We start from the raw sequence: 23,021 nt of genomic DNA, 5'->3' as shown, positions 1-23,021 counted from the left end.
TCCAGTGGGAGTCTAAAATTAGGACATGGGCGGGGATTGTGGATAGCTGGTGCTAGGTGGGAATGTAGGTCAGCAGTGGAGCATGCTGAGATAGTCAGCGCATTTGCGATAAACACTGTATCCAGATGGTGTAGTGGTTAACACTACTGCCTAGTAGGCAGGAGATCCCTGATTTGAATCCTCAGCTGTCTCTGCACAAAGTTATGATGCAGCTGATATCATTAGTTCCTTCTCTTTCTTTTCCTTTCTTCCCCCTTCACCTTCAATTACATAACATTTAAAAGAGCTAATATTTGAAAAATAAGTGGGACTTACGTATAATCGATCAAGCTATAACAAAATATTGGGAATACAACAAAGTAATGGTGATATTCTTTGTTGATTTTAAGAAAGCCCATGATAACATAAACAGGGAACATTTGTGGGAGAAAATGAAGTTTGGAATACTGAAGAAGATTAGAAATTGTTTGAAAGTTGCATTGGGAGGCTCTAAAGGGATAGTAAAAACAGAACAAGAATATCCCATGACTGTCAACATATAAACAGGATTTAGACAAAGAGATGGAATATAACCAATTTTGTTCAACATAATAATATAGCAAACACTGGGCACAGCAGGCAAAGCAGAAGAGGGAGTTTGCATCGGAATGTAAATGAATGTATTTGCCTTTGCAGAAGATGTGGCATTAATTTCTGAAAATCTAGATAACCTGAAAGTTCTGGCAAGAATGCTGTTAAAAAAGAGGGAAATTGGATTATAGAGAAATGACAATAAAACAAAATTCTTGAGGGTACAAAGAAATTACAAAACAAAAATCAGAAAACTCTGCAAATTGATAACCACTTGTTTGAAGAAAAAGATGAGTTGAATTATCTGGGGATGCAGTGAACAACAGAAATTATGAGTAACAAGAAATTGAAGTGAGGATCAAAGCAGCCAGCAGTGTGTCATATTCACTTAACAAATTATTATCATCCAAATTTCTGCCAGTGGCAACCATAATAAGAATATATAAAATTATTGTCAGACAAGTGTTACTATATGGAGCAGAAGTATGGAGAATAGAGAAAATAGAGAGAGAAAGAAGAAGATTAATTGCTTATAATACTGTGACACCAGGGAACAGTATGAACAATTGCATCCTACCATTATGACAGCCCCTGTTCCACTCATATCAGAGAACTTCATTCCTCTGATGCAGCTGGAGAGGAAACGGCTTTGTTCAGAATCAGCTGGTAAAACGATGTCGTCCAGTGTCCACTCCTCAGGAAACAGGAGGCCTACAACCTGATATCAGCCAATAGCTGACATTGAGCACCAGGCCATAGAGTAGCTTAAATCATTCCCTGTCATTGAAATTAAAACAGGGAGACCCAAGCAAATGAGAGGGACAAGGTGAAGAAACGAAAAGCAAAAACTGGTCTGGTATCTTTGGCTGAGGTGGATCCCACCTCATGTAAAGTTGACTACATGAATACAGACATGGTACTTCCATCAAAGATGTAACAAGAAAGGAAGATGAAAGTAACCCATACTGCCATTCTCTTAGCATCATTGTCAGTGTCACATGTGATGATAATTTAATAGAACTGTGAAGGATACTTTTCCGACCTTGGATGGGTGATGGCTATCATCAGTATGCAATACTACTCAAGAAACAATATTTTTTAGAAAATGAACGTCCTGATCACTCACGTTTATTACAAAAACTGTGTCAACACAAAGGGTGTCTCAAAGGGTCTGAATTTTAGTATGCTCAGACACCTTCAGTGAGCAATTATTTCTCAGCACTACATCAAAAGAAGTTGCAGTCCAAATCCAGATGCTGCAGATGACAGATTGTGCAATATTTGTCTCCTTTCAAACATATGGACCTAGTGGATCAACTAACACTATGTTTCCTTTTACTGGGAAACTTAAATGCTCATAAAGTTTTTGGTGTAGAACTAATAAATCTAGAAAAGGTGACTGACTGACTAAGGAGCTGCAAATAACGTGTTAATGAAGCTGGCTAAACACAATTATCTTAGAACCACCAGGATACACAATTGTAGTGCACACATGGAAGAAGTGAGCAAGAGAGACTGTTGGGCGGGAGGATTTAGACAGTTATGATTACATGTCTGAACAATAAGGATATGTTGTGACACTACCCGAACTATGTTAATGAAACATTGTGCTAGCATTTGTGTGCACAGGCGTCTGCTCATAACCGCAGCATGGGAAATTAACAGAGTGCAATACGGTTCAGATGATTCAAATGGCTCTGAGTACTATGGGACTTAACATCTGAAGTCATCAGTCCCCTAGAACTTATAACTACTTAAACCTAACTAACCTAAGGACATCACACACATCCATGCCTGAGGCAGGATTCGAACCTGTGACTAGCAGTTGCGCGGTTCCAGACTGAAGCGCCTAGAACCGCTTGGCCACCGCGAAAGTCAGAGTGCAATACGGAATACTTCTTCAAGTTATGGGAGGTTTTGGTTCCACGTAGTTAAGACATATCTGAAATATTTTCATTCACTCTACAGATACAAAAGAAAGTGATGATCTGCTATGAGAAGAGAGAGGAATACTATCACAAGTAGAATATAATAGGAGTATGGACCACAACCACATAGGAAATTTGTGGTCAGATCCTCTTCCTATGACAGAAGTGACAGGATGATTTCCAGACAGCGAGGTGCACATACAGATTCTTTCCCAACATGAAATGGAGATGTTTCCAGAATGAGATTTCACTCTGCAGCAGAGTGTGCACTGATACGGAACTTCCTGGCAGATTAAAACTGTGTGCCAGACCGATACTTGAACTCGGAGCCTTTGCCTTTCGCAGGCAAGTGCTCCACCAACTGTGATACCCAAGCATGACCCATGACCCATCCTCACAGCTTCAGTTCTGCCAGTACCTTGTCTCCTGGTTTGGAAGGTAGGAGGCGAGGTACTGACAGAATTGAAGCTGTGAGGTCGGGTCTTGAGTCGCACTTTGGTAACTCAGTCAGTAGAGCACTTGTCTGCGAAAGGCAAAGGTCCCAAGTTCAAATCTTGGTCTGGCACACAGTTTTAAACTGCCAGGAAGTTTTGTAAAATGGAGACTTTGAATGAAATACTTGAATCCCTCCATGCCTGTGGTGAAGAAAGCATGCCAGAACACACTCTTTGCCTGCACTGTATGCAGCTGTAGTTAATGCCAGATCATAGCAACTAATGTGGCATTGAAGACGTCAAGGAGGTACGGCATTACAAGATAACATTTCAAATCCTGGATAATATCGTCAATCCAATTTCAAGATAGGTTTGTGTAGTAAGAAAGGCTTGTGTAGCATGACAGCTTATCAGTCAACTACCACACACAGCACTGTGGGAGGTTGTAATGGAAGATAGGGAAGCAAACCATTGAAGACAGTTGAAGTCAACAACCATGGCATACAGTGGAGTGACAAAAATCTTGGGATAGCTATATGTGCATATAGAAATGATGATAGTAACATGTATACAATATATAAACAGGCAGTGCATTGGTGAAACTGTCATATGTACTCAGATGATTCATGTGAAAAGGTTTCTGACATTACTATGGCCGCACAATGGTAATTAACAGATTTTGAATGTGGAATGGTAGTTGGATCTAGATGCGTGGGACATTCAATTTTGGAAATCATTAGGGAATTCAATATTCTGAGACCAACACTGCCAAGAAAAAACCAAATTTCAGGCATTAACTCTCACCACGGACAACACAGTGGCCGATGGCCTTCACTTAACAACCGAGAGCAGTGGTATTTGCGCAGAGTTGTCAGTGCTAACAGATAAGCAACACTGTATGAAATGACAGCAGAAATCAATATGGGACATACAATGAACATATCCATTAGGACATTGCTGCAAATTTGGCATTAATGGGCTATGGGAGCAGACAACCGTCGCGAGTGCCTTCGCTAACAGCAAAACATCATCCGCAGTGCCCCTTGTGAGTTTGGGACCATGTTAATTGGACCCTAGATGACTGGAAACCATGGCCTGGTCAGATGTGTCCAAATTTCAGTTGGTAAGAGCTGATTGTAGGGTTTGATTGTGGTTCAGACCCCACGGAGCCAGGTTGTCAACAAGGCACTATGCAAGCTGGTGGTGTCTCCATAATGGTGTGGGCCATGTATACATGGAATGGACTGGGTCCTCTGGTCTAACTGAACCATCATTGACTGGAGATGGTTATGTTGGGCTACTTGGAGACCGTTTGCAGCCATTCATGTGCGTCATGTTCCCAAACAACAATGGAATTTTTAGAAATGACAGTGCATCATTTCACCGGGCCACAATTGTTTGAAGTTGAAGTTGGTTTGAAGAATATTCAGGACAGTGTGAGCAAATGACTTGGCCATCCAGATCGCCCAACATGAATCCCATCAAACATCTATGGGACATAATCGAGAGATCACTTCGTGCACAAAATCCTGCATCAGCTGCACTTTCACAGTAACGGACAGCTGTAGGGACAAAATGAGTCAGTATTTCTGCAGGGGACTTCCAACGACTTTAACATTGAGCAGCTCCACTATGCCATTCAAAAGCAGATCCGACATGATATTAGGAAGTATTCCATGACTTTTTGTCTTCTCGTTGTACAAACAGCTGATAACACATGCTCGGCAAACATGACTGTAACATCAGAGTGGAAGTGCAGCTATAGGCCTGGTCCTTTCCACTCAAGGAGCCAATAACAGGGTAATGCGGGCTGGCATGTGACATTGCTGCTCATTGGCTGCAATGATGCTCCCATGAATGCTGGGAGCCAGGAGACAACAGAAATGTCAGATTCCACCAAATCACCCTCTGCAGTGCCCAAGGAACCATCATGTTTCACCTGTGGACTGCGAAGTGACGTAGTACCTTACGGAATCTAGACCTATGGACCGAGAAGTGATGGAGTGCTCTATGGGATATGGCAGGCAAAAAACTTGTTATTACTGTTTGTAATGTGTTTTAGTCACATATAGTGTACAGTAGCGAAAATGGTTGTAATGCAATAGTAATAATAGCTATAGTTAGTTGTGGTGGTTAGATTAGTTTTACTAGATCATTGAGGAATGCAATTTATACTATCCATTATACTTTGCACCACTGCTGTGGATCTCTATTAGGCAGAGAAAGGATTCACATATTGAGTAACATATGAAAATGACTTTGAACAATAATTCAGTTTATAAGACAAAGTAAACTATAAAGCATTGTTAACGCAGCAATATTTCAATCTCATGAGGATATGTAATTGAGTAAACTGTGTCTTGATTAATAGATTTTAATTTTTATCAAGCAACTGTTTTTATAGTTTTATAGTGTCAGTTACATTTCCAGCACAATAAGTTTATATCTGTCAGAATATTTAAAAAAATGCAGAGGGGGGGGGCAGAGGGGGGGGGGGGGTAGCCTTAGCTAGTGGCAGTTTTGTTTTATTTTCTTAGGGAAATTTCATAAGTAGTGTACAGGTCAGTGGAAAGTCAATACATGTTACAGCAGTAGCTGGAGTTGGCAATGCATCATACCATTATACTAAGGTCTACTAACTTCAAACCCTGCCACAGTGTCCCCATTCCAGAGATCCAGTAGTGTCTCCAGTCTCTTCTCAAATCCTTTGGCCCATCCCAGAACCTCTCCTCGGAGTCTATCTCCTCACCCCTACCCACCCCACACTCCTAGTTTCTACATGCTTCCTAAAGTCCACAAATCCAACCACCCAGGAAGTTCCTTTGTGGCCCCACTGAGAGAATCTCTGCTGTCATGGATCAACAACACCAGCAGCCTATTACCCACAACCTTCCCTCTTATATAAAAGACACCAAGCATTTCCTCCACTGACTCTCCACAGTTCCTGTTCCTTTAGCACATGATGCTCAGCCCGCCACTGTTGATGCCACCTGCCTTTCCCTAACATCCCTAATGCCTCTGGCATTGCTGCTATTGAACACTACCTTCCCCAGTGCCTGACGGATTCCAAGTTTACAACCTCCTTCCTGGCCACCATGAGCAACTATCCTCACCCACAATTACTTCATCTTTGAAGTATGGCAGTGGGCACCTGCATGGCACTATCCTATGCCAACCTCTTCATGGGCCATGTAGAGGAATCCTTTCTAACCATCTAGAATCCCAAAACCCTCACCTGGGTTAGATTCACAGATGACATCTTCGTGATTTAGATTGCGGTTGAGTACACCCTTTCCACATTCCTCCAGACTCTCAACTCCATGCGAGAACATTCTTCGAAATCATGGAACATTCTGGAAGAGATTTTACATTCTGGAAGACTCTGGAACATTCTCCAGCATTCTAGAAGGAACATTGTTGCCCATCACTGCCCAGTCAGAGCTTGTTTCTCAACTAGTTCATTGTAACAAGTCCATTGGAGGGATGAACAACAAGGTATTGATGAGGCTTAGAAAATGGGGAGTGTTTGAAGAAGTCGCCCGGAACCCTGGGTCGGGGGGGGACTTAACGAACAGGATGAGAAGGAAAGAACCTCCGCATTTCCTAAACCTCGCCAGTCCTTTTCCTTCATCCATTTTTGTATCCCTTCATCCCTTCTGCCAAGAAGCTGGCTCCGAAAGTTTGCACTTTTACTGAACTGGAAATATGCTACGTTATAATGAGGTAGGCCTAATGTGCATGTGACTGAATGGGTTGTATATGATTATATGAAGAACAGGACTTTAATAATTTCCTTGAGGTATTATGAACTTGTGAGGATTTTTTATATAGTGTTCAGTACATTCTTAACATCTTTAGCAGAGCATGGAGTAACTATGATTTGGCTTTATGCATATGGCATTGACATTACTTGTGTGTATTCTGTTGCTTTATTGCTTGAACTGTCCCTTGCTATTCTTCTGAGCTACCTCTGTGATATGTTGACTACCTGACTATTTCACTTATTAGTTGGCTATTTTTTTTTTTTTTAATAAAGAAGGTTTTGCATTTATTAGCTGATTTCATGATTTCTCTTTCAAATATAACTGATGAAAGCTGCCCTGACAAAACATTGATTGCTTTGGAGCACTGTAGAGAGCATAATCCTTGTACCAGGCTGTCAAGTGGCCACCTGTTGTAAGTCTTGGAAGTTAATTATATATATACTGGCACACTAAGATGTGTCACCGTAGAGACATGACAGGGAACTATTGGTTTTGGATGTGTCCATTACCATACTGTCCATGAAATAGTACAATTTGTTAATGTAATTATGTGAACTGTGCAATTTGTCTACAAGGAATGATGTACCTCTTGCAGCCTTGTAACACAGTGGTAATAAAAAGATTGTAACTGACAGGAATTAAAGAAGTCATGCCTTGTCACTGACAGTTGGTTTCATACCCAACTGGCATTGCTATCGTCTGTGAATTTAGGTCCATCACAACCAGTTTCTGAGAAAACATTGTGAAGAGAAAGGTATGCAGTGGACATTTGGAGTCGGGTTCCTTGCAAAAGGCCGTTGGTCACAGTGACGCATAAAGCTGTATGTCTTCAATGGAGCAAAAAGTATGGAAACTGGACATTAGCTGACTGGACATGTGCACTGTGGTATGAAAATCATGGTTTTGGTCTGAAGAGTAATGGTTATGCGTGTTTTCAGATAATATACTGACAACCTAATGAGACGTTTAACGTGCAGCATATCAAGGAAATAGTTCAGACCAGAGGGGGTTTTGTGATGTTTTAGGAATGTTTTTCATACCACGATTTGGGCCTACTCATTAAGGTTGTCATGAATATGAACCAGGATGTTTATTTCAGTATCCTCAGTGACCAAGTGTTGCCCTTTCTTCAGGCTGTAGACACTGATGTCACTCAAGATGACAATAGTCATGTTCACTGGGTTCTGTGCATACATTCCTGGTTTTATGAACATGCAGGCACCGTTTCTCACTTCGACTAGCCTGCTAAACCATCTTATATTAATCCCATAGAAAAGGTCTCGAACAGCAATTGAAGTGTAGCAATCAACACCACAAAAATTTGGTTGCTCTACGAGGTCTTATCATCAGTGGGTGGCTTCAGTTGGATACAGCATACCTGAAGAAACTTGATGACTCTCTTCCTCACCAAACTGAAGCCATTGTCAAGGCGAGATGCAGTACTAGCATGATGTGTCCACCAGGACGGGACTAATACTTGGCCGGTGTGCTTATGTTTACTTTTGTTGATCTGAATTGTTAATTTCGAAGCTTATATATATTTGAATGTTGCATAAGTTTATAGTGTCTTTCCACGAGTTTAATGAACACAGTGGATACACATAAAAGAGACTATAGTCATTGGTAATATATTCTCCTTCACTATTTATGACAGACCGCCAATGTTGGGGTAACTTTTAGATTCCACAACTGTAGAAACCATGTGGTTTTCAGGCAGTTAACTTGTCGAGCCATGTTTGGAGTGCATTTTCATCAGGAAAGGAAGTTTCTTGAAGGTTGTTCAATAGAGAGCAGAAATAGTGAAAATCTGAGGGTGCAATAACTGGTGGATAAGGTGGGTGCGGAATGACTTCCAAATCCAACTTCTGTATAGTTTTCTGAGTCAGTCTGGGAGAATGTGGGTGGGGGTTATCACAGAGCAGCATCACTTCATGCATTCTTCCTGGTCATTTTTGGCTCATGTCTACAAGATGTCTCAGTTGCTGACAGTAAATGTCAGCAGTGATGGTTACATTTAGGAAAAGCCGTTCGTAGCATAGCACATCATCGTTGTTCCATCAGATGCATAACATTATCTTTTGTGGATGCACATAGGCATTTGTATGGGGAGTTACTGCTTTATTTGAGCTCAATCATTCCTTTCTTTTCCTGATGTTAGTGCAAAGGCACCATTTCTCATCACCAGTAATGATACAGTATAGGAGTGGTCAGTGTTGTTCACAAGGCAATTGATAACAAGCAAGCATAGATGTGCATATGGCCACCTGCTGACTTTTTTGATTTTGGCTTGAAGCATGTGGTACCTATACACACAATTTCTGAGCCTTCCCCACTGCATGCAGATGTTGCATGATGCTGGAATGATCACAGTTCATTGCATTTGCCAGTTCTCAAGTGCACTGACATAGGTCACTGTGGATTAATGCATTTAAATGATCATCATCGAACCTCAAAGGCCCCCCTGAACATGGAGAGTCATTAATGTCAAAATGATCCTCCTTAAAAAAAATTCTTGCCATGCTCTGTCCAATGGCATTAGCCCCATACCATGGCACCACTGTTTCTGGCCGCCTCCCCTGCTGTCACCCTTCTATTGAACTCAAACAAAAGAATATGTCAGAAGTATTGCAATTTCTCCACTTGGCACTCCACTTTCTTGTGTCTACAGCTCCACTCACTGTCTCCAAATGACAATATGTAAACTGAAAACAAAATGTGCGACAAACTTATGCCCCAACCTAATATTATTTTTGACTTGTCCAATTATTAGGAAATTGAGAACATTTTGCAGCTTTGTATTCATTAACTTTTTCTAACTGGAGTGCCTAAGAGACCGGAAATACTGTTAAACAGCATTAGGCACATTGCCCCTGTTTCACATGACTTCATTACAGTATTACCTCAATTATAGATGCATATGTTGAGAGTCTATTCCTTCTACATCTTTAAATGTTGTTTGCAATGTTTGAACAGGCTAGCTGTATGTAATGAAGTTCCTTTAATTTACGTCTGTGGTCAAAAAACTTTTTGTTAACAGATTACCCGTTTCGGTCTGTAATGACCATCATCAGATCTGCAGCAAAAAAATGAGAAAAAAACATAAATACACTTGCAGATTGTCTACAGCTTAAAAACAATACATAGGCCATAATGAAAAGATAGAATTCCCATGAAATTTAACGGCAAAAGTCCCTGAAAATAGAAAAATGTTTTAAAAAGTCTAATGTCAGATGTGGCTTTCACATTAACAACACACTAAAACTCCGAATAAAACATAAACTGAAAAGGAAGTAATGACAAATTTGATGGCTCTGGAGTATAGAGGGTTGACTGCAGTAACTGTGACAAATATTATATCGGTCAAACGGGCCGCTCTTTTAAATTAAGGTTTAAAGAACACTCATAGCCACAGAACAAAACTGCTTTGGGACAGTATTTAACTGAAACTGGTCATTCGATGGGCAGCATTGAAAATTATGTGTGTATTCTCCACAGAGTGGAAAAAGGTCGTGCTCTTAATTTGTTAGAGGAGCTTGAAATTTATGAAGCAAAATAGAAAGAACCAACAAAACTGTTTAACTGGCAGAGTGACTTTGTGCCCAATGCCTACTTTGCTTTGTTTGACAGTGTTTTACTTTAATCACTGCACGTCTCTGTTATATATAGTTTGTTGATAGTTTCACCAAGTATTGTGTGCCTTACATATTTACTTCGTTTTTCATACATTTTATGCATGACTCTAGTATTTCCTTGTTCCTTCTCTGTCCATTTCATATACTGCATTAACTAGATAATGTTGGTCGTATACTGTTACGGAATTTTATCATTCTTTGCTTGCAACGGAGTGCCGCAGGGTAGGAGGGGCCCTCTGGCGGTCACGTTCCTCCAACCATTTCTCGTCTATGCGTAATTCTGGCATTAGTGCTAACAGATGGCACTGATTATGTGCAACATTATGTTTTCTTTCATTGTGGCTTCTTTAGTGATTTGTTTTATAGTTTTTTTAATATTATTCCATGCACAATCAAAGGTGTTTATAACTTATGTCATTATCTAGAATATTGGCACTTGAGCATATGCCAACTACTGTCTCTTAACTCTTTCTCTTTATAACAATCTGACTTGTATTGTGTTCTGTTTCATTGCTTTTTATTACTGTATTGCCTTTTATACATTATAAGTTCATTACAGACTTCAACTATTGTATCCCCCTTTATTTTACGCTGTTCAATTAATCATTGAAAATTAGTGTATGTCTACATTAGAAACATCTGGTGAACCTACAACACAAATATCTTGTGGCAACTGTATGGCAGCTTGTTTTGAACAGTAGTGCTACTGACAACGTGACTCGTGCATATGCTGGTGCTGATTTTCAATTTAACATTTGACGATGCCACTATGACTGCAGTACATTAGGACTTTGTTTTTATAAAACATTTATATCTCTTCATACTTGAAGTGCTTAAATGCATATATATGCCAGTAGTACTTTTCATTATGGTCTATTTATTGTTTTTAAGCCGTAGACAATCTGATAGTGTATTTATGTTTCTTTCTCATTTTTTGCTGCAGATCTGATGGTGGTCATTATAGACCGAAACTGGTAATCTGTTAACAAAAAGTTTGTGACCATAGACGTAAATTAAAGGAACCTTATTGTATATACGGGTCACTGTTTTATCCGCGACAGTGTCGCAGCTTGTGAAACTAGCTATATGTATTTTGAGCATCAAGTTTGTTAACAATCTGTTCATTGAGGTTTATGAGTTGCTAGGTCATATGGGGTGCCAATTGTTTTGTGAGTCAAGCTTTTGATACAATTGACAGTCATTTTAACATCCTTTTAATAAGAATCTATCAGCATTGAGTCCATGTGTGGCTTTTACAAGATACTCGTGGTGAATATGAGTGTTGCAACTGTTGTCATCTATCCCACAGATCAGAGAAAATTGAGCCCCTTGTTACTATATTCAGTTGTATGTTATTCCAAAGGTACCTGACTAGATGAGGCATGATAATCTTTGTATTTAATGCTTTTGAAAGCTGTTGAAGAAGAAATAAAATGAACAGATGTGATGAAATGTTTTAAGGAGTCACTACAGAAACATTTTGCCTATTGATTTTCTGTTTGCAGCTTGTCTATGATTAGTGAATAAGCAGTGTTTGTTTTATCAAGAATGTGGTTACTGAAACAATATTTACAGTGTTTTTCATTTTTTTAATCCAACACTCCTGCTGTTTTCCTTTCAGGCCAAATATGTGGTCTTGTGAACCTAGGAAACACATGTTTTATTAATTCATTATTGCAAGCCTTGGCCTCTTGTCCAGCCATTGTGGAATGGTTGTCACGATATGCCAATAAGAAGAATAATTTCATTGAAGCTTTGCATACAGCCCTTCTAGGTGAGAGATATTTGATTTCATTTTGTATCCTGATTAATGTAGTATTAGTAGATTATTTTAAAAATTTCATATAATGCCTCTAGTAAAGGATTGAACTACCCATTTCTCATAGATTTTCCATTCTTTCTTTATGTGTGAGAAATTTTGCACCAATAAAAAAGCACCAAATCTAGGGTTTGTAATCTTGTAATAAGGCATGGGCCCTACACATCAGGAAACTGTATATAAACCTATAAAAATATAAACTTGCCAGCAGAATTTTCTGATTGCTGATGTTTCTGTAGCATTAAACGCTGAGGCCTTAATTTTAATGAGATCAAGTTTTGAAATTATAAATAAAATATAAACCTTAAAGTGTTTTTCAAAATTTTGACCTTAACTGTACTGTATTATCTTTGTGACATCTCAACTAGTAGTCAATAACTGGCCTTACGAGATGAAATAGCTGCAAACTAAAAATGTGATATAGAATACTCACAACACTGAACTTTGTGTTGAGCAACTAATTATTGTGTACCAGTAACCCCCAACCCCAATTCTTCAAAGAATCAAACTCTCACGTATAAAACAGCTTCAAACACTAGTGAGTTAATGCTTTAAATATTTCATGTTAAGCAAAAAGAAAAAAGTATGGAATTGTTTTGAAATTACGTGTAAAATTTGTTGGAAGTTGCTACGTGCTCTCTTTCTCAAATGCTGGCTGAATACAGGCAGCATAATCTTTAGAATACTTGACTTATTGTGTTAGCCTTTAACATAATATTTATACCACTTAATGAATATATTATGCCAGCATCGTACATTTTTTAATTTGACCAATAATTTTATGAAGTAGTGAAAATCTAATTTTTGTTGCCCCTCCAGCTGGATGACTGTTTTGACTGCTTAGTAATATAGAAACATAGAATTTTTAAGTGCTGCACTTAAATGTTTTGCCATTGGTGATGTTGTAAATGACTTGTCATGCAAAGAAAACATCAAATAATCATTCTTGATTGTGATTTTGTTGTACCTTTTTCAGTCAGCATCTTTTGTTGCAGTTTCTTCTTTGTCCACTTCTTTAACTCTTCATTACAAATTCCATTTACCCTATTTTTTAAACCCACTGCTGAATGTTTGGGTTTTAGCCTGAAAGAATTTTTCATGGAAGACGCATATTCAAAAGTTTGGCCAACATTTTGGTTTTTGAAAAGAGGGACAGGTGTATTCCATTGGACCTTAATTAGGCTGTTATGTGGAAGAGTTAGTCTGAAGATTTGGTCTGTTTGATTGAAAATGTTAATCCTGTTCCAGAGGTTTCCCCTCAGTCTGCAAGATCCGGGCGGTTGCAGGGGGTGGGCTTACTGGTAGTTGGGAGCTCCAACGTCAGGCACGTAATGGGGCCCCTTAGAGATATGGCAGCAAGGGAGGAGAAGAAAACCAATGTGCACTCCGTGTGCATACCGGGGGGAGTCATTCCAGATGTGGGGAGGGTCCTTCTGGATGCCATGAAGGGTATAGGGTGCACCCATCTGCAGGTGGTCGCTCATGTCGGCACCAATGATGTGTGTCGCTATGGATCAGAGGAAATCCTCTCTGGCTTCTGGCGGCTATCTGATTTGGTGAAGACTGCCAGTCTCACTAGCGGGATGAAAGCAGAGCTGACCATCTGCAGCATCGTTGACAGGACTGACCTGCGGACCTTTGATACAGAGCCGAGTAGAAGGTCTGAATCAGAGGCTGAGACGGTTCTGCGACCGTGTGGGCTGCAGATTCCTTGACTTGCGCCATAGGGTGCTGGGGTTTCGGGTTCCGCTGGATAGGTCAGGAGTCCACTACACACAGCAGGCGACTACACGGGTAGCAGGGGTTGTGTGGTGTGGACTGGGCAGTTTTTTAGGTTAAATGACCTCGGGCAAGTACAGAAAGGGCAGCAGCCTCAAAGGGTGCGGGGCAAAGTCAGGACATGCGGGTACCAAGCAGCAGTCGGTATTGTAATTGTAAACTGTTGAAGCTGCGTTAGTAAAGTACCAGAACTTCAAGCGCTGATAGAAAGCACCGAAGCTGAAATCGTTATAGGTACGGAAAGCTGGCTGAAGCCAGAGACAAAGTCTGCCGAAATTTTTACAAAGGCACAGACGATGTTTAGAAAGGATAGATTGCATGCAACCGGTGGTGGAGTGTTTGTCGCTGTTAGTAGTAGTTTATCCTGTAGTGAAGTAGAAGTGGATTGTTCCTGTGAATTATTATGGGTGGAGGCTACACTCAACAACCGAGCTTGGTTAATAATTGGCTCCTTTCACCGACCTCCCGACTCAGCAGCATTAGTGGCAGAACAACTGAGAGAAAATCTGGAATACATATCTCATAAATTTCTTCAGTATGTTATAGTCTTAGGTGGAGATTTCAATTTACCAGATGTAGATTGGGACACTCAGATGTTTAGGACGGGTGGTAGGGACAGAGCATCGAGTGACATTATACTGTGTGCACTATCCGAACATTACCTCGAGCACTTAAACAGAGAACTGACTCGTGGAGATAACATCTTGGACCTACTGATAACAAACAGACCCGAACTTTTCGACTCTGTAAGTGCAGAACATGGAATCAGTGATCATAAGGCCATTGCAGCATCCCTGAATATGGAAGTAAATAGGAATATAAAAAAAGGGAGGAAGGTTTATCTGTTTAGCAAGAGTAATAGAAAGCAGATTTCAGACTACCTAACAGATCAAAACGAAAATTTCTGTTCCGACACTGACAATGTTGAGTGTTTATGGAAGAAGTTCAAGGCGTTTTAGATAGGTACGTGCCGAGTAAAACTGTGAGGGATGGGAAGAACCCACCGTGGTTCATCAACAAAGTTAGGAAACTACTGCGAAAGCAAAGAGAGCTTCACTGCAAGTTTAAAGGCAGCCAAAACCTCTCAGACAAACAGAAGCTAAACAATGTCAAAGTTAGCATAAGGAGGGCTATGCGTGAAGCTTTCAGTGAATTCGAAAGTAAAATTCTATGTACCGACTTGACAGAAAATCCTAGGAAGTTCTGGTCGTACGTTAAATCAGTAAGTGGCTTGAAATAGCATATCCAGACACTCTGGGATGATGATGGCATTGAAACAGAGGATGACACGCGTAAAGCTGAAATACTAAACACCTTTTTCCAAAGCTGTTTTACAGAGGAAGACTGCACTGCAGTTCCTTCTCTAAATCCTCACACAAACGAAAAAATGGCTGACATCAAAATAAGCGTCCAAGGAATAGAAAAGCAACTGAAATCACTCAACAGAGGAAAGTCCACTGGACCTGACGGGATACCAATTCGATTCTACACAGAGTACACGAAAGAATTTGCCCCACTTCTAACAGCCGTGTACCGCAAGTCTCTAGAGGAATAGAAGGTTCCAAATGATTGGAAAAGAGCACAGGTAGTCCCAGTCTTCAAGAAGGGTCGTCGAGCAGATGCGCAAAACTATTGACCTATATCTCTGCCATCAATCTGTTGTAGAATTGTAGAACATGTTTTTTGCTCGCGTATCATGTCATTTATGGAAACCCAGAATCTTCTCTGTAGGAATCAACATGGATTCCGGAAACAGCGATCGTGAGAGACCCAACTCGCTTTATTTGTTCATGAGACCCTGAAAATATTAGATACAGGCTCCCAGGTAGATGCCACTTTACTTGACTTCCGGAAGGTGTTCGATACAGTTCCGCACTGTCGCCTGATAAACAAAGTAAGAGCCGATGGAATATCAGACCAGCTGTGTGGCTGGATTGAAGAGTTTTTAGCAAACAGAACACAGTATGTTGTTCTCAATGGAGGGACGTCTACAGACGTTAAAGTAACCTCTGGCGTGCCACAGGGGAGTGTTATGGGACCATTGCTTTTCACAATATATATAAATGACCTAGTAGATATTGTCGGAAGCTCCATGGTGCTTTTCACGGATGATGCTGTAATATACAGAGAAGTTGCAGCATTAGAAAATTGCAGCGAAATGCAGGAAGATCTGCAGTGGATAGGCACTTTTTGCAGGGAGTGGCAACTGACCCTTAACATAGACAAATGTAATTTATTGCGAATACATAGAAAGAAGGATCCTTTATTGTATGGTTCTATGATAGCAGAACAAACACTGGTAACAGTTACTTCTGTAAAATATCTGGGAGTATGCGTGGGGAACAATTTGAAGTGGAATGATCATATAAAATTAATTGTTGGTAAGGCGGGTACCAGGTTGAGATTCATTGGGAGAGTCCTTAGAAAATATAGTCCATCAACAAAGGAGGTGGCGTACAAAACACTCGTTTGACCTGTACTTGAGTATTGCTCATCAGTGTGAGATCCGTACCAGGTCGGGTTGACAGAGGAAATAGAGAAGATCCAAAGAAGAGCTGCGCATTTCATCACAGGGTTATTTGGTAAGCGTGATAGCGTTGCGGAGATGTTTAGCAAACTCAAGTAGCAGACTCGGCAAGAGAGGCGCTCTGCATCATGGTGTAGCTTGCTGTCCAGGTTTCGAGAGGGTGCGTTTCTGGATGAGGTATCGAATATATTGCTTCCCCCTACTTATACCTCCCAAGGAGATCATGAATGTAAAATTAGAGAGATTCGAGTGCGCACGGATGCTTTCCGGCAGTCGTTTTTCCCACAACCCATACACAACTGGAACAGGAAAGGGAGGTAATGACAGTGGCACGTAAAGTGCCCTCCGCCACACACCGTTGGGTGGCTTGCGGAGTATAAATGTAGATGTACTAATGAAAAGTAGAAATCTGCAATATTTAATTGAAATTCATGCTTCACCTACACTGTTTTAGTTGAGCAATCTAAAGCTTCAATTTGTCTCTCAAGTTATTACTCAGTTAAGTATTTTTCTTTGTGATTATATCTTAAAGTACATGACTTTGACTCCAGGAAGTGTAAATAACTTATTATGCCATAAAAGTTAATGTAGTTTTAGCTTTGTTATCTGAAACACTCATACATACCTACTGGGGATCACCAACATCATTGGACAACCTGCTCGGATCTTGTAAGGCTGAAAGCTTGCTTGTGGGGTCTTCACTGTCCTCCTGCACTTCTGACACACATTAGGTCCCAGAAAGACATGTACAATAACTGGGAATGTTGTTACCTTCTGAGCAATTTATTGTCATTGTGCTGTTGAACATTTATGGATCAGTTGTTGATACAACGGACGTAGGAAAGGTACTGTAATACTTTATGCAGAAATTTTTTGAGACTTGGACACACAACACTTTTGTCACAGCATTGTGGATAACAAACTAACAAATTATGATGATGATATGTAAAAAGATATGCAAGAGAACAGTGATATAATGCTAGTAAAAACTGTTAGTAAATCAGGTATATTTACTGAGTGATCATGTATTGATTGGTCTCATTTGATACATTGTGTGTATATACTTGTAGTACAGGAGAAGCCGGTTTCACCTAATTTCTTGAAATATGTGGCATACATATCATAATTTACATCAGATTGATAGAAATGATAGTAATTTTATGTGCATTTATCTTTAGATTTATATTTGTATCTCACTTATTTATACAGTTTTAACTTGAGTTATTGCAGCACAGACATATGAAAACATAGGACACGTACAATAATTTACATGTATCTGTAGGTTTGCATTCGGTTCTTATTCTTTTGATACACTCTTTCATACAGATGAGTACAATATATACATATAGGTAATAGAATATTACCCATTATTTACATATATACTTTTGTGCACTGTAAAATTCTGTTTACACTAAATAATCCTTAAGAAGTGAAATGTCTTCTCATCCCCCCCCCCCCCCTACCTAACGACTCTCCTTACTTCTATTTCATTATTTATTGTTTTATAGTAATGTGTTTTCTTTTATTAATGGAGCTATTGTTCTGACTGTGTACATACCTGGAAATATTGATATTCTTACATTTTGGCAGTTGGCTTCAGCTGCCAGAGACTGTGGTCATCTGTACGTGAGTTGTGTTTGTGCACTTGCGTGCGTGCGTGCGTGCGTGCGTGTGTGTGTGTGTGTGTGTGTGTGTGTGTGCGTGCGTGTTGTCTATTTTCAACAAAAGCCTTATTGGCTGATAGCTCGTTTTGTGACAGTCTTTTTGTTGTGCCTATCTGTGAGTCGGAATCTCTGCTAAATGGTGGGTAACGACTATCCTTTCTATAACGCTCTTACGTTCCATCCTGGATTTTCCATTGTTAAATTTTGGAAGGTAGTTCTGCATCTGTAACAGAAGCAGTGAAAGTAGATATTGAAGTTTTCAGTTCATCGATGGATTTTGGATGGTTTTTATTGGCAGTTGCTTTTGCTGCACCCCAGAAGAAAGTCAGGTGATGTTAGGTCAGGCAAACGTGGAGGCAAAAGTCCCTGTGAAATTATGCAATCACCAAAAACCTCAGCAAGCAGTGACATTGAAACGCAAGCTGTATGTGCGATTGTACCGTCTTGTTTAAAGTAACTGTTCGGTATTTCACTTAACACAAGTTCTCCTATGAATGGGTACAGAATATCATGGCAGTATTGTTGTGTGTTTATTGTTTCGTTGAAAAACCCAGCCAGGGGAACAATCATACGGCACTGCGGAGAAACTTTTTGAACACCCCGTACTAGGGTAACAGGCTTGAAGACAGCATTACAGCAAGAGAAGAGGAAGTAGATGAAGATGAGAGGGAAGATATGATACTATGAAAACAAATTCACCGAACTCTGAAAGAGCTAAATCTAAACAAGACCCCTGGAATAGACAACATTCCTTCAGGATTATTTAGATCTTCGGGAAAACCAACAATGATACAATTGTTCCACCTAGTATGCAAGCTACTGTTACATAAAAAGGCAGAATACCCACACACATCATGAAGAGTGTGATATTCCCAATTCCAAACCAGGTATGTGCCGATGAGTGTGGATTTTAAAAAGTCGTGATTGTAAAATGACGATTGCAAAATGCTAACGTGAATTGTTTGCAGAAGACTGGAAAACCTGGAAGAAGCCAACCTAGGAAAACATCAGTTTGGATTTCAGAGAAATATAGGAACATGCAACTTATCTTAGAAGATACATTGAAAAAAGGCAAACATACTTTCGTAGCAGTAGTAGCTTTAGAAGAAGCTATTAACAGTGTTGAATAGAATACATTCATTGAATTCCTGAAGGTAGCCATTATTAACCCTCTAGTGCATGATTTTTTTTCTTTCTTAAAGAAAAAAATCTCGCAGATAGGCCAATGCAAACTTAGTAATGGGAAAATGTTTAAAAAATTCTACTGTTGATTTTTATATTTTAGATGTTTTATTGGTTTGATTCATAAATGAATCATCGTGTATCGGGACATTTGATGCATATATGAATCATTCTTAGTATTTTGTGTCATAGAAGTTTTATTACACTCATTACCTTGGAAAAAACACGTGGTATAAATTTAAAAGCCATTTACATTTCTTGATCACACAGTAAATGCAGAAGTACATTACATTTAGAACATAAACATTTAATTTTTAAACATTAATTAATTCTGAAATTGTATTAACATCAGTATTCAACACCACTGACAGTACTTTTTTCTCTATAATTTACATGGTGTGAAACTGTAGAAAACAGTTTGTATCCTTATTAAAGCAAAGTGCAACGCCACAATTATTGCATACCACAAAGGTTTGCTTTGCACATGTCGGAAACTTGCACCATAGTCTTGTGGGATTCCATGTTGGAAAATGACTCACGCGGTCACATCGCACATCTGGAGGAGGAATTGGGGCTGTTGGACCTTTACATTTCTTTGCAGCATAATTGTTCCGTACTTCAGAAGGAAGTTCTCCCTCATTTTGGCAGTGCATAATGTCCAATAATGCACAGAGTAGTTGCAAGTTCAATTCTGACCGTCGACAGTTTCATTGAGTCTATGGGAGCATGCAGCTTTCTATGCAGCAACCAGGAATTGACAACAGTTACATCAACAATATGATAAAACAATCGCATATACCATTTACCGGAGCGTATAGAAATGTGATGATGTCCCAACAAGCTGTCAAGCAAATCAACACCTCCCATATGACGATTGTATTCACGTGTTACTGCTGGGCATTTCACAGTTTTCTTTGTCTTTTCTTTCCTATCAAACCTTTCAATTGTTCCTTCTGGTTGGGTTCCAGCAAATGTAGATAATGAACACACACTCTTGTTATCTTTCCACAACAAATTGCTGACTTCAACATTGTTGTATGTTGTGCAGTACTCTATCAAAAACCCTCTTTCTTCTTTTTTCATCAAATCATCATTTGGAAGTTAACACTGAGGGATTCTATTCCTTCTGACAGTGCCCAAACTATGAATACCTTGCTCAGCCAAGTATGAAACTAGTAAAAGGCTGGTATAGTAATTGTCAAAGTACACTTTGTGAAACACACCTCTTGGAATCTCTCTGCACAGTTGGACAACTATGTTTCCACTAGCTCCCAAGTCTGGTTCATGATGAAGTCTGTTTTTCAACTCATTTTCAGCTCGAGTGTATATTTCGAATTTATAGGCAAATCCAGACGCACCACAGAGAACAAATAACTTATAGCCCCATTTATGAGGTTTTTGAGGCATATACTGCTTTAGGTGATGTCTAGCCTTAGTGGCGCACATCTGCTCATCAATTGATAAACACTTCCATTAGGAACAGAAAGAAAATTCTTCCCAACTTCATCAAGAACTGGATGCAATTTGTACAGCTTATCATCTCCATCAGCTTCTTTATTCAGTACTTGCTTTGAGTTGTTATTGAAATGTAAATTAGCTCGAATTTTTTCAAACATGTTCAATGACAAAGCTTTTTAGAATATTTGCACACAGAAGTAAGAATACAAATTCCAAGGAACTTGTGTAGATCATCTTCTGATATATCCAGTGGTTTGCTTGGGTCCTTCGAAATACTGTAAAGAAGACTCTCATCGTTAATTTTCTTCATTAGTTCCTTGCTAAAAAAAAGTACGTGAAAATCTGAAATGGGTGTCAAGTGCTTGTAAAAATTCAGGAATATCACTACAACCAACGGACTTCTTTTGCTGTTCTGGCATATTTAGAGTTGTTTTCCTCCAAATCACATTTCCAGTTTTCTTCTTTGAAGTATTTTGTTTTGTTGATTTTGGCTGCTGTGCTTTATCTAACTGTCTTCCACTACTTCGTGAGGTTGCTGGAACAAGGTTGAGGATTCACTTCATAGGTGCACAAACTTTCTGTTGACTGACTGCATGCTTGTTTGTGAATCTGTGCACTTATTGAACTTCAGATTCTATAAGTTGATCACCTGATAAGCTTTCAAACAACATGTTCACAAAGTCATTTTCACCAAGAATATTGTCAATACAAGATTGCTCTTCAGATAAAGCATCTCCAGCTGTGTCCAATAAAAATGATGTTAACTGTGATTCCCTGAGCTGTATATCACTGCTGTTTGTATTATTCCCTTCAATTTCTTCAGTATCACTTCCACTGTCTAAATCCAAATCATCCTCACTGTCACTTGGGATACTACTCAATAAGAAAGAGATGCCCTTATCATCCAATTTTCTTCTAATTCCTTTCTCATCTATGTAGTGAACTGACATCTAGAAAGAAGATGAAATCATTATAAGAGTGGCATTTTTGACAGCATTAATATCAGTAGTGAAACTGTTCTATACAATTATAAATTATAATTTATTATTTATATTATATAAGCCATACTTAGGTGATCAAGAACAAGAGACAGTGTTCATATATAAAACAAACATAATGTTATAAGGAACAGTAAAAAGAAATAGCTACGTGAAATGTAAGTGAACAAATATTGTATATTTACCATACGAAAGTGCTGGCAGGTCGGTAGAAACACAAACAGACACATACATACACACAAAATTCAAGCTTTCACAACAAACTGTTGCCTCATCAGGAAAAAATAAATATATTTTTACCGCGTGGAATGTTTCCCTCTATTATATTGAACAAATATTGTGTGTGTTATTTTCCTTTACACACGATGATTCATATATGAATCATTCATATTACATCTTTTATCGAAACATCAAAAAAATATATAAATACCTATAATTCCTACTAAAAACTATTATAGTTATGGCTGTAATTTTTGTGCCACTTACCTTGAATTACTGCTTCATCTACAATCAGCCGAAAATGGTGAACAGCATAAACAATGTTTACAATGCCACTACCAAAGATAATGCTACCTAACAGGCAGCTGCTTCACAATAAATATTTTCTCTGGCCAGGAAACAATTGCTGAACGATTCATAAATGCGCGAGCATGTTTACAGCACTCAGTAAAGCTGCAGTGAATGAAAATACTCTAGGAAATAAACTGATGCATATATGCATCACTACGCACTAGAGGGTTAAATGCATTGAGTAATTGATTATTTAAACTTGTGCAGAAATTAAACTGCAGTCAGTAAGCAAAGGCCATGAAGGGGAAGCAGTAATTGAGAAGGGACTGAGGCAAGGTTGTAGCCTATTCCTGACGTTATTCAATCTGTAAATTGAGCAAGCAGTGAAGGAAACCAGGGATACATTTGGAAAGGAAATTAAAGTTCAGGGAACAGAAATGAAACCTTGAGGTTTGCTGGTGACATGGTAATTCTTTCAGATACGAAAAAAGACTTGTAAGACCAGTTGAATAGAATGGAAATGTCATGAAAAGAGGTAATAAGACGAATATTAACAAAATTAAAATAAGGCTGATACAATGTAGTTGAATTAAATCGTGTCATGCTAGGGAAATTGGATTCTCAAATAAGAGGCTAAAAGTAGTCAGTGAGCTGTGTTATATGGGCAGTAAAATTATTGACAGTGGCCGAAGTAGAGAGGATGTGCTGTCTGACAATAACAAGAAAAATGTTTCTGAAAAAAATGAAATTTGTTAA

At 39.1% G+C, this 23,021-nt stretch overlaps 1 protein-coding gene across 1 annotated transcript in view; it reads left to right on the top strand.

Moving 5' to 3' along the window:
- LOC124617433 (ubiquitin carboxyl-terminal hydrolase 30) overlaps window positions 1-23,021 on the top strand; it is a 115,284-nt gene that overhangs the window by 11,580 nt on the left and 80,683 nt on the right. The window contains exon 2 of the mRNA XM_047145263.1: window positions 11,950-12,102. Within this exon, the coding sequence (XP_047001219.1) occupies window positions 11,950-12,102 (153 nt within the window). The remainder of the gene's footprint in view (window positions 1-11,949; window positions 12,103-23,021) is intronic.

This window comes from Schistocerca americana, chromosome 1 (assembly GCF_021461395.2).
Source record: "Schistocerca americana isolate TAMUIC-IGC-003095 chromosome 1, iqSchAmer2.1, whole genome shotgun sequence".
NCBI lineage: Eukaryota > Metazoa > Arthropoda > Insecta > Orthoptera > Acrididae > Schistocerca > Schistocerca americana.
Note: the sequence above shows the minus strand (reverse complement) of the source record. Positions and strands in the feature narration are given on the sequence as shown.